Source organism: Gigantopelta aegis, chromosome 5, assembly GCF_016097555.1.
Source record: "Gigantopelta aegis isolate Gae_Host chromosome 5, Gae_host_genome, whole genome shotgun sequence".
Taxonomy (NCBI): domain Eukaryota; kingdom Metazoa; phylum Mollusca; class Gastropoda; order Neomphalida; family Peltospiridae; genus Gigantopelta; species Gigantopelta aegis.
The window spans coordinates 40,765,557-40,783,363 of record NC_054703.1 but is presented as its reverse complement, the minus strand read 5'-3'; the positions used below and the strand labels follow the sequence as shown (position 1 = coordinate 40,783,363).

General features: G+C 45.3%; 1 protein-coding gene across 1 annotated transcript in view; it reads left to right on the top strand.

Moving 5' to 3' along the window:
- The window catches only part of LOC121373839 (peroxisomal membrane protein 11C-like), a 28,906-nt gene extending 17,456 nt beyond the window's left edge, over nucleotides 1-11,450 (top strand). Inside the window, exon 4 of the mRNA XM_041500614.1 lies at nucleotides 10,560-11,450. Coding sequence (XP_041356548.1) covers nucleotides 10,560-10,806 — 247 coding nt within the window. The 3' untranslated portion in view covers nucleotides 10,807-11,450. The remainder of the gene's footprint in view (nucleotides 1-10,559) is intronic.
- The last annotated feature ends 6,357 nt before the right edge of the window (nucleotides 11,451-17,807 follow it).

The following is a 17,807-nucleotide window of genomic DNA, read 5'->3' as shown; positions in this document are numbered from 1 at the left end:
ATTAATAATATGACACATTTATGTCTATGTGTCCCACATTATTAAAACAAAACAAAGATTAAAATTCTAATATCTTTATAAAACACAACTGTCCATCATAGCCCGGCCAAATGCCAGCCAAGTGTGATGAATGCAGGGTCTTTGACAACTCTATAAAAAGTCAACATGTTGTCATGCCACGATCAGAAGAGATCAGGCCCTTTCTCAGGGCCCTACGGGCAACCTAGGGCGACACCCCGCAGCACCAAGAAGGTCATAATAAAGAGCTACTCTCGGATTACTAAAAGGCAAAACCTATTAGCTCTCTTCAATTTTTCAATTAGAACGACCATCAAAATTGCGCCAAATTTCCTTCCTGTAAACGTGCACCTCTTTCTCTTTGATATAATCCTACGGGACCTTCAGAATTCCATAGCACCAATTACACCCCTCCTGACACCAACGTTTGGACTGCTGGTGCTCCCTTGCACTTGCCAGTGCAGGCGTCCCTTCTCTTACCCCCCCCCCCCCCCCACACCTCCTTTCCTGTCCTGGACAGAGAGATCCCTTCAGTTCAGTTCAGTTCATCATGTGTGAATGGGTTTCAGCACGCTAATCCTGAGATCGACCATAGGAACGAGGAGTATAATGAGGAGGACCACGAGGAGTAGTATAATGAGCCACCACGAGGAGTATAATGAGGACCACGAGGTTACGAGGACCACGAGGAGGATATGAGGAGGACTCACCACTGAGGAGTAGTATAGCTGAGGAGGACCACGAGGAGGAGTATAATGAGGAGGACCATGAGGAGTATAATGAGGAGGACCACGAGGAGGAGTATAATGAGGAGGACCACGAGGAGGAGTATAATGAGGAGGACCACGAGGAGTATAATGAGGACCACGAGGAGTATAATGAGGAGGACCACGAGGAGTATAATGGAATGACCACGAGTCATGAGGAGACCACGAGGAGGAGTATAATGAGGACCACGAGGAGTATAATGAGGAGGACCACGAGGAGTATAATGAGGAGGACCACGAGGAGTATAATGAGGACCACGAGGAGTATAATGAGGAGGACCACGAGGAGTATAATGAGGAGGAATATAATGAGGACCAAGAGGGAGTATCATGATGAGGACCACGAGGAGGAGTATAATGAGGAGGACCACGAGGAGTATAATGAGGAGGACCACGAGGAGTATAATGAGACCGGTGGAAAATCATGAGATTTGAGGAGGACCATTGAGGAGTACCATGAGGAGTATAATGAGGAGGACCACGGAGGAGTATAATGAGGACCAAGAGGAGTATAATGATGACTGAGGATTATCTGAGGAGGACCATGAGGAGTATGGATTGAGGAGGAGTATAATGAGGAGGACCACGAGGAGTATAATGAGGAGGACCACGAGGAGTATAATGAGGAGGACATAATGAGGAGGACCACGAGGAGTATAATGAGGAGGAGGACCATGAGGAGTATAATGAGGAGGACCACTGGGAGGGGATAATGAGGACACCACGAGGAGTATAATGATGACCACGAGGAGGATTATAATGAGGAGGACCACGAGGAGTATAATGAGGATTTGTATAATCGTTGTTGAGGAGGAGTATAATGAGGAGGACCACGAGAGTATAATGAGGACCACGGAAGAGTATAATGAGGAGGACCACGAGGAGGAGGTGAGGACCACGAGGAATCATGGAGGAGGAGTATAATTTCGTTATAATGAGGAGGACCACGAGGAGGAGTATAATGAGGAGGACCACGGAGTATAATGAGGAGGACCACGAGGAGGAGTATAATGAGGAGGACCATCGAGGAGTTATAATGAGGAGGACCATGAGGAGGTATAATGGGACCACGAGGATAATGAGGAGACCACGAGGAGAGTATAATGGAAGGACCACGAGGAGTATAATGAGGAGGACCACGAGGAGTATAATGAGGAGGACCACGAGGAGGTATAATGAGGAAGGGGACGAGGAGGAGTATAATGAGAAGGACCATGAGGAGATATAATGAGGAGGACCACGAGGAGTATAATGAGGAGACCACGAGTTTTCGTATAATGAGGAGGACCACGAGGAGTATAATGAGGAGGACCATGAGGAGGAGTATAATGAGAAGGACCACGAGGAGAGTATAATGAGGAGGACCACGAGGAGTATAATGGAGGAGGACCACGAGGAGGTAGTATAATGAGGACGAGGACGATGACGAGGAGTATAATGAGAATGACCACGAGGAGGAGTATAGACCGGTGGAAATATGAGGACCACGAGGAGTATAATGAGGAGGACCACGAGGAGGGGAATGAGGAGGACCACGAGGAGAGTATAATGAGAAGGACCACGAGAGTATAATGAGGAGGACCACTATAATGAGGAGACACGAGGAGGACCATGGATTTGTATAAGGAGGAGGACCACGAGGAGGAGTATAATGAGGAGGACCACGAGGAGTATAATGAGAAGTCAAACTGTCACCATGAGGACCGGAGGAAAATAATGAGGAGGACCACGTTGTTGGAGTATAATGATGACCACGAGGAGTATAATGAGGAGACCACGAGGACTATAATGAGGAGACCACGAGGAGGAGTATAATGAGGAGGACCATGACGAGGAGTATAATGAGGAGGACCACGAGGAGTATAATGATAATGAGGAGGACCACATTTTCCAGACCGGTGGAAATATGATGAGGACCACGAGTTGTTGGTAGGAGTATAATGAGGAGAAGACCACAGGAGAGTATAATGAGGAGGACCACGAGGAGAGGAGGACCACGAGGATATAATGAGGAGGACCATTTTCCAGGAGGACCATGAGGAGGAATAATGAGGAGGACCACGAGGAGGAGTATAATGAGAGGACCACGAGGAGTATTTCCACGAGGACCACGAGGACCAGAGAAGGACCATGAGGAGTGTATAATGACCACGAGGAGTATAATGAGGAACACGTATAATGAGGAGGACCACGAGGAGTATAATGATGAGGACCACGAGGAGTATAATGAGGAGGACCACGAGGAGGAGTATAATGAGGAGGACCAGGAGGAGTATAATGAGGAGGAGAGGATAATGATGGAGGACAACGAGGAGTATATGAGGAGACCACGAGGAGTATAATGAGGACCACGAGGAGGAGGAGGACGAGGAGGAGTATAATGAGGAGGACCACGAGGAGTATAATGAGGAGGACCACGAGGAGTATAATGAGACACGAGGAGTAAATGATGGATTTGGACCATGAGGAGGTAATGAGGAGGACCATGAGGAGGAGTATAATGAGGAGGACCACGAGGAGTATAATGAGGAGGACCATGAGGAGTATATGAGGAGGACCACGAGGAGTATAATGAGGAGGACCACGAGGAGTATAATGAGGAGGACCACGAGGAGGATAATATAGGATGAGGAGGAGGACGAGGAGGAGTATAATGAGGAGGACCACGAGGAGGATAATGAGGACCACGAGGAGGAGTATAATGAGGAGGACCATGAGGAGGAGTATAATGAGGAGGACCACGAGGAGGAGTATAATGAGGACCATGAGGAGGAGTATAATGAGGAGGACCACGAGGAGTATAATGAGGAGGACCACGAGGAGTATAATGAGGAGGACCACGAGGAGTATAATGAGGAGGACCACGAGGAGGAGTATAATGAGGAGGACCACGAGGAGTATAATGAGGAGGACCACGAGAGGAGTATAATGAGGACCACGAAGGAGTATAATGAGGAGGACCAGAGGAGGATATATGAGGAAACGAGGAGTATAATGGGAGGACCACGAGGACCACTGTATAATGAGGAGGACCACGAGGAGTATAATGGAATGAGGAGGATTTTCCAGAGGAGTATAATGAGGAGGACCACGAGGAGTATAATGAGGAGGACGAGGGAGTATAATGAGGACCACGAGGAGTATAATGAATGACCACGAGGAGTATAATGAGGAGGACCACGAGGAGGATTTCGAAGGACCATAATGAGGAGGACCACGAGGAGTATGATGAGGAGGACCATGAGAGGACCACGAGGATAATGATGAGGACCACACAAGAGAAGTATAATGAGGACCATGACCACGAGGAGGAGTATAATGAGGAGGACCACGAGGAGTATAATGAGGAGGACCATGAGGAGTATAATGAGGAGGACCAAACTGTCATTTTCCACGGAGTATAATGAGGAGAAGGAATCACGAGGAGAGAGTATAATGAGGAGGACCACGAGGAGAGTATAATGAGGAGGACCACGAGGAGTATAATGATGAGGACCACGAGGAAAAGTATAATGAGGAGGACCACGAGGAGTATAATGAGGAGGACCACGAGGAGTATATAAATGAGGAGGACCATGAGGAGGAGTATAATGACCACGGAGGACCATGAGGAGGAGAGGAGTATAATGAGGAGGACCATGAGGAGGAGTATAATGAGGAGGACCACGAGGAGTATAATGAGGATGACCAACTGTATAATGAGGAGGACCATAATCATGGAGGAGGTTTTCACGAGGAGGAGTATAATGAGGAGGACCACGAGGAGTATAATGAGGAGGACCACGAGGAGTATAATGAGCAGACCACGAGAAAATATATGAGGAGGACCACGAGGAGGTAATGTATAACCACGAGGAGGACCACGAGAGAGTATAATGAGGAGGACCACGAGGAGTATAATGAGGACCACGGAGGAGTATAATGAGGAGGACCATGAGGAGGAGTATAATGAGGAGGACCACGAGGAGGAGTATAATGAGGAGGACCACGAGGAGGAGTATAATGAGGAGGACCACGAGGAGGAGTATAATGAGGAGGACCACTGTCAGAGACCGGTGGAAAATAATGAGGAGGAGGTTTATGAGGAGGACCACCATGAGGAATAATGAGGAGGACCACGAGAGAGTATAATGGAATGAGGAGGAACATGAGGAGGAGTATAAGGAGGACCACCATCATGGAGGAGTATAATGAGGAGGACCACGAGGAGGGGAATGAGGAGGACCACGAGGAGTATAATGAGGACCACGAAGTATAATGAGGAGGACCGAGGAGGAGTATAATGAGGAGGACCACGAGGAATATAATGAGGAGGACCACGAGGAGGAGTATAATGAGGAGGACCACGAGGAGTATAATGAGGAGGACCACGAGGAGTATAATGAGGAGGACCACGAGGAGTATAATGAGGACCACGACGAGGAGTATAATGAGGAGGACCACGAGGAGGGGACACGGAGAGTATAATGAGGAGGACCACGAGGAGTATAATGAGGAGGACCACGAGGAGTATAATGATGGACCACGAGGTTGTATAATGGGAGGACCACGAGGAGGATATAGGAGGACCATGAGGAGTATAATGAGGAGGACCACGAGGAGTATAATGAGGAGGACCACGAGGAGTATAATGGTTTTCCACGAGGAGTATAATGAGGAAGGGGACGACGAGGAGTATAATGAGGACCACGAGGAGTATAATGAGGAGGACCACGAGGAGTATAATGAGGAGGACCACGAGGAGTATAATGAGGAGGACCACGAGGAGTATAATGAGGAGGACCACGAGGAATATAATGAGGAGGACCACGAGGAGTATAATGAGGAGGACCACGAGGAGGTAGTGAGGAGGAGGACCACGAGTATAATGAGAGGATAATGAGGATTTTGAGACCACGAGGAAATAATGATGAGGATGAGGAGTATAATGAGTTGGACCATGAGGGGTATGAGGAGTATAATGAGGAGGACCACGAGGAGTATAATGAGGAGGACCACGAGGAGTATAATGAGGACCAAGAGGAGGAGTATCATGATGAGGACCACGAGGAGGAGCATTATGAGGAGGACCATGAGAAGGAGTATAATGAGAAGGACTACTAGGAGTATAATGAGGAGGACCATGAGGAGTATAATGATGACCACGAGGAATATAATGAGGAGGACCATGAGGAGTATGAGGAGGACCATGAGGAGGAGTATAATGAGGAGGACCACGAGGAGTATAATGAGGAGGACCACGAGGAGTATAATGAGGATATAATGAGGAGGACCACGAGGAGTATAATGAGACCACTGGAAGTATAATGAGATTTGAGGAGTATGAGGAGGACCACGAGGAGGAGTATAATGAGGAGGACCACGAGGAGTATAATGAGGAGGACCACGAGGAGTATAATGAGGACCAAGAGGAGGAGTATCATGATGAGGACCACGAGGAGGAGCATTATGAGGAGGACCATGAGGAGTATAATGAGGAGGACCACGAGGAGTATAATGAGGACCACCAACTGTCAGTATAATGAGGACCACCATGAGGAAGTATAATGAGGAGGACCACGAGGAGTTGTTGACCACGAGGAGTATAATGAGGAGGACCATGAGGAGAGAGTATAATGAGGAGGACCATGAGGAGTATAATGAGGAGGACCACGAGGAGTATAATCATGAGGAGGAGGAGTATAATGAGGACGAGGGATATAATGAGGGAGGAACACACGAGGAGTATAATGAGAAGGACCACGAAGAATATAATGAGGAGGACCACGAGGAGTATAATGAGGAGGACCACGAGGAATATAATGAGGAGGACCACGAGGAGGGGTATATGAGGAGGACCACGAGGAGAGTATAATGAGGAGGACCACGAGGAGTATAATGAGGAGGACCATGAGGAGGAGTATTCGTTGAGGAGTACCACGAGGAAGAAGTATACACGGAGGAGTATAATGATGACCACGAGGAGTATAATGAGGACCACGAGGAGTATAATGAGGAGGACCACGAGGAGGAGTATAATGAGGAGGACCACGAGGAGAGTATAATGAGGAGGACCACGAGGAGTATAATGAGGAGGACCACGAGGAATAATGATGAGAGGACCACGAGGAGTATAATAGAGGAAGGAGGACCACGAGGAGTATAATGAGGAGGACCACGAGGAGTATAATGAGAGGACCACGAGGACCACGAGGAGTATATGGATGAGGACCACGAGGAGGTATAATGAGGAGGACCACGAGGAGTATAATGAGAATAATGAGGACCAAGGAGTATAATGAGGAGGACCACGAGGAGTATATGGATGAGGACCACGAGGAATAATGAGGAGGACCACGAGGAGTATATGAGTATAATGAGGACCACGAGGAGTATAATGAGGACCACCACGAGGAGTATAATGAGGAGGACCACGAGGAGTATAATGAGGAGGACCACGAGGAGTATAATGATGAGGAGTATAATGAGGAGAATGTCAGGAAGGACCATGAGGAGGACCATGAGGAGGAATAATGAGGAGGACCACGAGGAGTATAATGAGGAGGACCACGAGGAGTATAATGAGGAGGACCATGAGGAGGAGTACCATGAGGAGTATCCACGACCACGAGGAGTATGGATGAGGAGGACCATGAGGAGTAGTATAATGAGGAGGACCACGAGGAGTATAATGAGGAGGACCAAATAGGAGTATAATGAGACCACGGAGGAGTATAATGAGGAGAACACGAGGAAGGTACTGGGACCACGAGGAGTATAATGAGGACCATGAGGAGAGTATAATGAGAGGACCACGAGGAGTATAATGAGGAGGACCACGAGGAGTATAATGAGACCACGTTTTCGAGTATAATGAGGAGGACCACGAGGAGGATAATGAGGACCACGAGGAGTATAATGAGGAGGACCACGAGGAGTATAAGGAGGAGGACCATGAGGAGGAGTATAATGAGGAGGACCACGAGGAGTATAATGAGGAGGACCACGAGGAGTATAATGAGGAGGACCAAAGGAGTATAATGAGGAGGACCACGAGGAAAATAATGAGGATGAGGAGGACCAATGAGGAGTACCACGAGGAGTATAATGAGGACCACGAGGAGTATAATGAGGAGGACCACGAGGAGTATAATGATGAGGACCACGAGGAGGTGGAAAATAATGAGGAGGACCATGAGGAGGTTAATGAGGAGGTACGAGGATAATGAGGAGGACCATGAGGAGTATAATGAGGAGGACTATAATGAGGAGGAGGAGTATAATGAGGAGGACCACGAGGAAGTATAATGAGGGACCACGAGGAGTAGGGGACACGAGGAGTATAATGAGAGAGTCCACGAGGAGTATAATGAGGAGGACCACGAGGAATATAATGAGGAGGACCACGAGGAGTATAATGAGGAGGACCACGAGGAGAAGGAGGACCACGAGGAGTATAATGAGGAGGACCACGAGGAGTATAATGAGGAGGACCACGAGGAAAATAATGGAGGAGGACCACGAGGAGTATAATGAGGAGGACCACGAGGAGAGTATAATGAGGACCACCAGGAGGAGTATAATGAGGAGGACCACGAGGAGTATAATGAGAGGACCACGAGGAGTATAATGAGGAGGACCACGAGGAGTATAATGAGGAGGACCACCATGAGGAGTATAATGAGAGGAGGACCACGAGGAGTATAATGAGGACCACGAGGAGGAGTATAATGAGGAAATGATGACCACGAGGAGTATAATGAGGAGGAGGACCACGAGGAGTATAATGAGGAGGACCACGAGGAGGAGGACCACGAGGAGTATAATGAGGAGGACCACGAGGAGGGGAAGGTGAGGACCACGAGGAGGAGTATAATGAGGAGGACCACCAGGAGGTGGATAATGAGGAGGACCATGAGGAGTATACTGAGGAGGACCACGAGGAGTATAATGAGGAGGACACGAACTGTATAATGAGGACCACGAGGAGTATAATGAGGAGGACCACGAGGAGGGTATAATGGGGAGGAGGACGAGGAGTATAATGAGGAGGACCACGAGGAGGATAATGAGGACCACGAGGAATAATGAGGAGGACCATTTAGGAGTATAATGAGGAGGAGGAGCATTATGAGGACCATTGGAGTATAATGTGAGGACGGCACGAGGAGTATAATAATGAGGAGGACCACGAGGAGATAATGTATGACCATGAGGAGTATACGACCACGAGGAGTATAATGAGGAGTATACTGATGTCTGAGGAGGACCACGAGGAGTATAATGAGGAGGACCACGAGGAGTATAATGAGCGATCCTCGTCTGTTTACGATTGATTCTCGTCTGTTTAAGATCGATTCTCGTCTGTGGGCCCATTGGGCTAGTTCTTGTTCTAGCTAACTGGTACATGTAACAGTAAAACAACAAAAAGGATCAACTACTAATTTGTCACCTGTGTTGGGGGGGGGGGGGGGTATCCTATAGAAGTTTTGTGACGGGGGGGGGGGGGCGGTTTCGTATATGTGATGCTATAAATGGTACTCTTGTTTGTGTATACAAAGTAGATTCTTCTGCGAAACAATATCTCTCTCCATCCCTACTCCCCCTTTCTCACTCCCTCTCTGTCTCCTCTCCCTCCCTCCCTCTCTGTCTCCTCTGCCCGTTCCTCTCCCTCCATCTCCCACTTTCTCACTCCCTCTCCGTCTCCTCTCCCTCTGTCTCCACCTTTCTTCCTCCCTCTTTGTCTCCTCTCCCTCCATTTCCACCTTTTTCCCTCCCTCTCTGTCTCCTCTCCCTCCATCTCCCCCTTTCTCCCTCACTCTCTGTCTCCACCTTTCTCCCTCCCTCTCTGTCTCCTCTCCCTCCATCTCCCCCTCTCTGTCTCCTCTCCCTCCATCTCCCTTCCTCTCTCTCTCCCTCCTCTCCCTCCATCTCCCCATTCTCCCTCCCTCTTTGTCTTCTTTCCATCTCCCCCTTTCTCCCTCCCTCTCTCCTCTCCCTCCATCTCCCCCTTTCTCCCTCCCTCTCTAACTGTCTCCTCTCCCTCCCTCTCTGTCTCCTCTCCCTCCCTCTCCCCCTCTCTGTCTCCTCTCCCTCCATCTCCCCTTTCTCCCTTCCTCTCTCTCTCTCTCCCTCCTCTCCCTCCATCTCCCCATTCTCCCTCCCTCTCTGTCGTCTTTCCATCTCCCCCTTTCTACCCCCCTCTCTCCTCTCCCTCCATCTCCCCCTTTCTCCCTCCCTCTCTAGCTGTCTCCTCTCCCTCCCTCTCTCGCTGTCTCCTATCCCTCCATCTCCCCCTTTCTCCCTCCCTCTCTGTCTCCCCTCCCCCTTTATCCCTACCTCTCTATCTGTCTCCTCTCCCTCCATCTTTCTGTCTCCTCTCCCTCCATCTCCCCCTTTCTCCCTCCCTATCTGTCTGTCCCTCCATATCCCCCTTTTTCCCTCTCTCTTTTGCCTCCCTCCATCTCCCCCTTTCTCCTTCCCTCTGTACTTTCTCTACTCTCTCTCCTCACCCCCCTCCATTTCTCCTTTCACTCTGTCTCTGTGTGTGTCTCTCTCTGTGTGTGTGTGTGTCTCTCTCTCTCTCTCTCTCTCTCTCTCTCTCTCTCTCTCTCTCTCTCTCTCTCTCTCTCTCTCTCTCTCTCTCTCTCTCTCTCTCTCTCTCTCTCTCTCTCATTTCTCTCTCTCTGTAATAACTAAACTCAAAATAACCATATAGGTATTAAATATGAAAAGGTCCTAGTTTACAATGCACTGATGTGTCATTAAACATTTTAATCTAATTTTCCTTTCCAGCTTGGAAAGAACTGAACAGAACCAAGAGATTGCAAACCGTTTGAAAAAACTCAAACAAGAGGAAGTTGGACTTTTCTTGGTCTTGCTACATTCAACGGTTGACCTTCTAAATGCGGGAAACTGGTTACCAAAAGGGGTTCTTTGGTCTGGTTGTTTTTCGCCCACCAAATCGGGGCTCTTTGGAATGGTTTCATCCGTAATCCTGCTGTATAAAATATGGCCTAGCAGAGAGAAAAAACTTCTGTAGATGTTTAATTCTACACCTATGACCGGGACAGAAAGCCCAGTGGTAAAGTGGTAAAGCACCTGTCTGATGTGAGGTCAGGCTGGGATCAATCCCTATCGGTGGGCCCATTGGGCTATTTTCTCATTCCAATTAGGACACCACAATGGGTATATCAAAGGTCGTGGTATGTGCTATCCTGTGTCTGTGGGATGGTGCATTTAACATATTCCTTGCTACTAATGGAAAAATGTAGCAGGTTTCTTTTTTAAGATTATATATATGGTATTAGCAAGTGTTCCACTTCCAGTAGTCGATTAATAAATCAATGTGCTCTAGTGGTGTCTTTAAACAAAACAAACTTTTTCCCACAGTAATGTTGTATAGAGCCGGGTGGTATTAAAATTTGAGGTTTGGTATCAGTATGTTTTGAGTGATTTACCTCGGTATTTGGTGTTGACACTGTATTTTCGGTATACTTGGTGATGTACCTCGGTATCTGTACGGTATTTGGTATTGACACTGTATTTTCGGTATACTTGGTGATGTACCTCGGTATCTGTACGGTATTTGGTATTGACACTGTATTTTCGGTATACTTGGCTTTAAATTCATGCTTGAGTCAACGTTCACCCACTAATTCCATCTAAATAAAATTAAATTACATACACAAGCCTCTTGTCTGATCTATACGCAAGCCATGTTGCGTTTGTCAGATATATTGTGAGTGCTAAATTCCATATACAAAGCTCTTGTCTGATTTATACGCAAGCCATGTTGCGTTTGTCAGATATATTGTGAGTGCTAAATTCCATATACAAAGCTCTTTAATGATTTTTTTAAAAGGACCATAAAAACATCCGGTTTTGAGGGAATTGCGGTTTTGAGGGAATTGTGGTTACAGAGGGTCTGGTTTTGAGAGGATTTACTGTAGTAGGAAATCAAATGAACTTTGACCTGTGCAAATACTAGAATAATCAGAAAGACCTTTAAATGGACATACCCTCACTTTTTAAACACTAAGGTATATTTTTGACTATTTTAGCCGTTGTTAATAACTGAAATCATACTTTACATAGATTTTATGTTTTAGATTATCAATTTCCGTACATTCGCAGTGTTTTTGGTCATTCTGGTATTTTTAATATCACAAAATGCATTTATTATATTTTTAAAACACACGTGTGTCTGAGAAGTAACAGTTATGGAGTAGAGTTTTAGTCTATTTTTAGAGGGTATTTTACTATTTCAAAGTCACCGACTCATGTTTCACTCAGTTGTAACTTTATCCAAATGTGTTACATGTTTGTAGATTAAATCAATCTAATTAAAATTAGCTCCACTATTACATGTGGATCTAACAGCAGCCGTTGGAGCTCAAGTCCAGTTGACCTTTCATTCGACCAATCAAAACCTTACTTGCAAAATCATGCCAGTGATTTGAAAACATGGAAGATCATGAATGGATTCAAGGCGACCTTTGACATCTTGTGCCCATTTGTCATTACGATCATTACAAACTTTCTCAAATGATGATGATAACTAGTTTAACGTGCCCATATACCACTAGGGTTTCCAACACGCCCATCCCGAGTCCGACCTCCGATAAGATCGGTGGCCTGACTCGGGATGGGGGGGGGGGGGGGGGGGGGTTGAAACTGGGCAGAAATTTGAAAATAGCAATTAGTAAAGAAGTTAATAGATAAAATAAAAAAAATAAAAAGGTTACAAGCCAAAAATAAAAAAGAATTGACTGCTCGGCCGAATATTTATATAATTTGGAGCATTTTAGAAGGACAGTCCAAAATTAAATAAGAGAAAGAAGAGAGGATCGGACTATTTAATAATATTAAAAAAAAAAAAAAAGTAATTTCGACATAAAATTTTGAACGCAGATCTAAAAGTTTAAAGTCCGATCGATATGTCCACGCGAGTGGCCTCGTTAAGGCCATTTGGGTGCACAGCATCTACGGGGAGGTGATGTTGTTCCTCTCCTCAAAGTGAGGCACCAGTTTCCTGTAGCTGTGGGTGCTAAGGCAGTGGACCATCTGTGGGTACTGGGCGCCGGTGACGATCTTCATGATTCTGTGGATGGTGTTGTTATCCATGTCATGGCTGAGGAATCCCTGTCGGTAAAGATCATCCCGGCGCGACGTCACTACTATAGCTTCCACTCCCCGTAGTTTGACTGTGTGGATGGCGACCTGGTGGCCATCGGGAAACGTCTTGAAGTTTTCCTCGTAGCCTGGCAGTCTGTCGGGGTCCGTGACGTCTTCCACCAAGTACTTAGAGTACTGGCCTTTGATCTTCCGCGCTGCCACTCTCCAGTCACCCGAAGAGGAAGTAGAAGGCCGCGTCTTGGCTGGTTGGTCCCCCGGGGGGGTCACGGCCTTCCTCTTAACAGCCCCAACATCCAGAGTCGCCGTCGCGGAGTCCCCCGTGGGTGGGGGTCTCGACGCAGACAAACGAGAACAGGTGACGCTGGTCGCGGTGCACTGGTTGGCTGCTCCACTTCCCGCATCTGAACAGTCGGTCCGGCTGGTTGGCGAGTCGCCTCCCGTCGATCCGTCCGGTTTGGTCGTGGTGGGGGCGGCGATGCAGACGGGACCGCCACTGGCGGTTGAGCCGCCAGCTTTGTCCCCGCCTGAGCCGCCCCTGGCGCACGTTTCCTCTTCCTAGTTCCCTTCCTCTTGGCTGTAGCCGCGTCGCCATACACCAAGGTCACGGTTGCCCGTGACCCGGTGTACGCGACGCGGTACTCTAACAGCGATCCATAACTAGCGATCAATCCCCCCAGGTGGGGGGGTAGGTCGAGAGCGCACGAAATAACGTCCAACTTCATCGCTGGTCAAGTTGAGAGTCCTTCTCAATTGATGTCTGAAATTCTGAAAAGAATTTGAAAACATTCGGGATTATGCCAAGGGTGTATGAAATGATTCGGGTGAATTACGAAGTATGCCGGAAACTAATTTCAATATAAAATTTTATATAAAATTTGTTTCAAGACATAAAAAACCCTGTGATGGTATAGCCATAAAATCTGTTTATACTAGTATACAATACAGAGTTTATTACTGCAGTTTTCCCCTATTGCATAAATATGTCGCCCGATATTTTTAGAATTTGTATGCACCCAAATAACACTATAAAAGGTGAAGTGTAATTGGTCGATATTTAAATTGTTATTTATAGATGAAATGTCACCTGGACATGGGAGTCCATGCAATGCTGTTAGATCTACTGGCAGACCCAGTAGAGCTAATTTTAATCAGATTGTAGATTAAATAAACTGGGTGTTAATTTTCACAGGTTGAAAATAGGGTCTGTCCTTTTAATACACAGTATTATTTTGTACATTGCTATGAAATACATGTATATAGATCTATAAAAACCATCAAGTGATATTCGATGAAAAGTTATATTTTCACTGTATTTTACAATGAAAATAGAAACTAGAAATCATATATATGTTGTTGTTTTTTTGTAAACACATTTATGATTCAATTACCTCCTGTACATTTAATTATTGAGGCCAGTGTCCAAACAAAAATTGCAAGCTTAATAAATAGCTGGTAACAACCTTTCGGCAAGGTAGTAACTACCGCGTTTCGAGCTAGTATGTGGAACCTTTTTACAACCTTGCTGCAAGCTTGCGACGAGCTTCCCACAAGCTTGCGACGAGCTTGCGGGAAGCTTGTTGCAACCTTGCCGTAAGCTTGCGACGAGCTTCCCGCAAGCTTGTTCAGTTTAAGCTAGTATTTGGAACCTTTTTACAATCTTGCTGCAAGCTTCCCGCATGCTTGCGACGATCTACCTACAAGCTTGCATCAGTGGCAGCCATCTTGCATCTTGTATAATTCTTTAAAAAAACAACAATGGTTTTAAAGTGAAAAACATGAACAGTTAAAACAAAAAGATAGGTGCTACATGTTGTCAGATACTTAGGCTACAAAATTAGTTTACCTGTCTGATAGACATGTTCCATTTATGTGGGATAGTCTTGACTAAACTAATATGCTAAAAAGCTCCTGGTCCTATATTCTTCTTCTTCTTCTTGTTTTAGGTTATATTCCTCCACTATCTGGAGATCCACACTGTGGTGTAAAGTCATTTGTTTGTTTCTTCTTGGGTTTTTTTCTCCTGTTCCACCAAGCAGGATTCAACCAAACTTGGTCCAAATGATCCTCTTATAGACCTGACCAAGTGTTGTTATTTTTCAGGCCAATAAAAATTCCAAGATGGCCGCCCTGGCCTCTGAATAACTGAGACATTTTTAACTTTTACTCAAGTTCCACCATGCAAATTTAAACCATATGTATTCCTAATGATCCTCTCATGGCCCTGACCAAGTTTGTAATTTTTTCGGGCAGATTTAAAATCAAGATCGCTGCCCTGGCCTCTGATTGACAGAGATATTTTTTTGCTTCTTTTCAAGGTCCACCAGGCAGGTTTTAATAAAACTTAGTCCAAATGATTCTCTCATGACTTACTAAGTGTTGTTATTTTTGTGGCTGATTCAGAATCCAAGATGGCCACCCTGCCCTCTGATTGGCTCAGACATTTTCAACATCTTCTCAAATTCCACCAGGCTAATTTCAACCAAACATGACCCATGTCATCCTCTCATGGCCATGCATATGTTATTATTTTGGGGGCCAATTGAAAATCTAATTATTACAAGATCATTCTGTTTTAACCATATTGTATTATCATTCGTATGTATTAATATTAATTTTGTTTTAATTATTATTGTAAATACTATCTAAATCTGTAACATGTATGTTTGGTTGTTTAGCCACTGTTCCCACTGAATTTGATAAATCATATGAGAAGTTATGAATTAAAAAAAAATAACCATGTAAATGATTTGGACTTAGCTTTTTCTCCACAAGTGTAGACATGCTTTCACAGTTGAAGATATACATGCAGCAAGCTTGCAAAATGAAAACATGCTTGCGGGAAGCTTGCACAGTTGAAGATATGCTTGCAGCAAGCTTGCAAAAATGAAAACATGCTTGCGGGAAGCTTGCACAGTTGAACATATGCATGCAGCAAGCTTGCGCATGCTTTCACAAATGAAAACATGCATGCAGCAAGCTTGCAGAAATACTGACTACCTTACGCGAGCTAAATGTTAGCTTGCAAATAGCTTGCATTGCTTGTACTACCTTGTAACAAGGTTGTAACTACCTTGCAACAACCTAGCCGCAAGCATGCATTTTTGTTTGGGATATTTAACAAAAAGTAATTTAATTATTGAGGCCAGTGTCGCTTCATTGTTTGTTTAGTTTGGTGATTACCAGTGCATCGGAACATATTGAACAAAAAGTAATTTAATTATTGAACCTATTAAAGGTACAGACCCTCGTTTCAGCCCGTGAAAATGGACACCAAGTCTAGTTAATCTATAAACACACATTTAGATACGGTTATAACAGAGAGAAGCCAAAGTGTGTGATGTTTAAACGGGGAAATGCCGTCTATAAACACACATTTAGATACGGTTATAACAGAGAGAAGCCAAAGTGTGTGATGTTTAAACGGGGAAATGCCGTCTATAAACACACATTTAGATACGGTTATAACAGAGAGAAGCCAAAGTGTGTGATGTTTAAACGGGGAAATGCCGTCTAAAAACACACATTTAGATACGGTTATAACAGAGAGAAGCCAAAGTGTGTGATGCTTAAACGGGGAAATGCCGTCTAAAAACACACATTTAGATACGGTTATAACAGAGAGAAGCCCAAGTGTGTGATGCTTAAACGGGGAAATGCCGTCTATAAACACACATTTAGATACGGTTATAACAGAGAGAAGCCAAAGTGTGTGATGCTTAAACGGGGAAATGCCGTCTAAAAACACACATTTAGATACAGTTATAACAGAGAGAAGCCAAAGTGTGTGATGCTTAAACGGGGAAATGCCGTCTAAAAACACACATTTAGATACGGTTATAACAGAGAGAAGCCAAAGTGTGTGATGCTTAAACGGGGAAATGCCGTCTAAAAACACACATTTAGATACGGTTATAACAGAGAGAAGCCAAAGTGTGTGATGCTTAAACGGGGAAATGCCGTCTATAAACACACATTTAGATACGGTTATAACAGAGAGAAGCCCAAGTGTGTGATGCTTAAACGGGGAAATGCCGTCTAAAAACACACATTTAGATACGGTTATAACAGAGAGAAGCCAAAGTGTGTGATGCTTAAACGGGGAAATGCCGTCTAAAAACACACATTTAGATACGGTTATAACAGAGAGAAGCCAAAGTGTGTGATGCTTAAACGGGGAAATGCCGTCTAAAAACACACATTTAGATACGGTTATAACAGAGAGAAGCCAAAGTGTGTGATGCTTAAACGGGGAAATGCCGTCTAAAAACACACATTTAGATACGGTTATAACAGAGAGAAGCCAAAGTGTGTGATGCTTAAACGGGGAAATGCCGTCTATAAACACACATTTAGATACGGTTATAACAGAGAGAAGCCAATGTGTGTGATGCTTAAACGGGGAAATACCGTCTAAAAACACACATTTAGATACGGTTATAACAGAGAGAAGCCCAAGTGTGTGATGCTTAAACGGGGAAATGCCGTCTAAAAACACACATTTAGATACGGGTTATAACAGAGAGAAGCCAAAGTGTGTGATGTTTAAACGGGGAAATGCCGTCTAAAAACGCACATTTAGATACGGTTATAACAGAGAGAAGCCAAAGTGTGTGATGTTTAAACGGGGAAATGCCGTCTAAAAACACACATTTAGATACGGTTATAACAGAGAGAAGCCAAAGTGTGTGATGTTTAAACGGGGAAATGCCGTCTAAAAACACACATTTAGAAACGGTTATAACAGAGAGAAGCCCAAGTGTGTGATGCTTAAACGGGGAAATACCGTCTAAAAACACACATTTAGATACGGTTATAACAGAGAGAAGCCAAAGTGTGTGATGCTTAAACGGGGAAATACTGTCTAAAAACACACATTTAGATACGGGTTATAACAGAGAAGCCAAA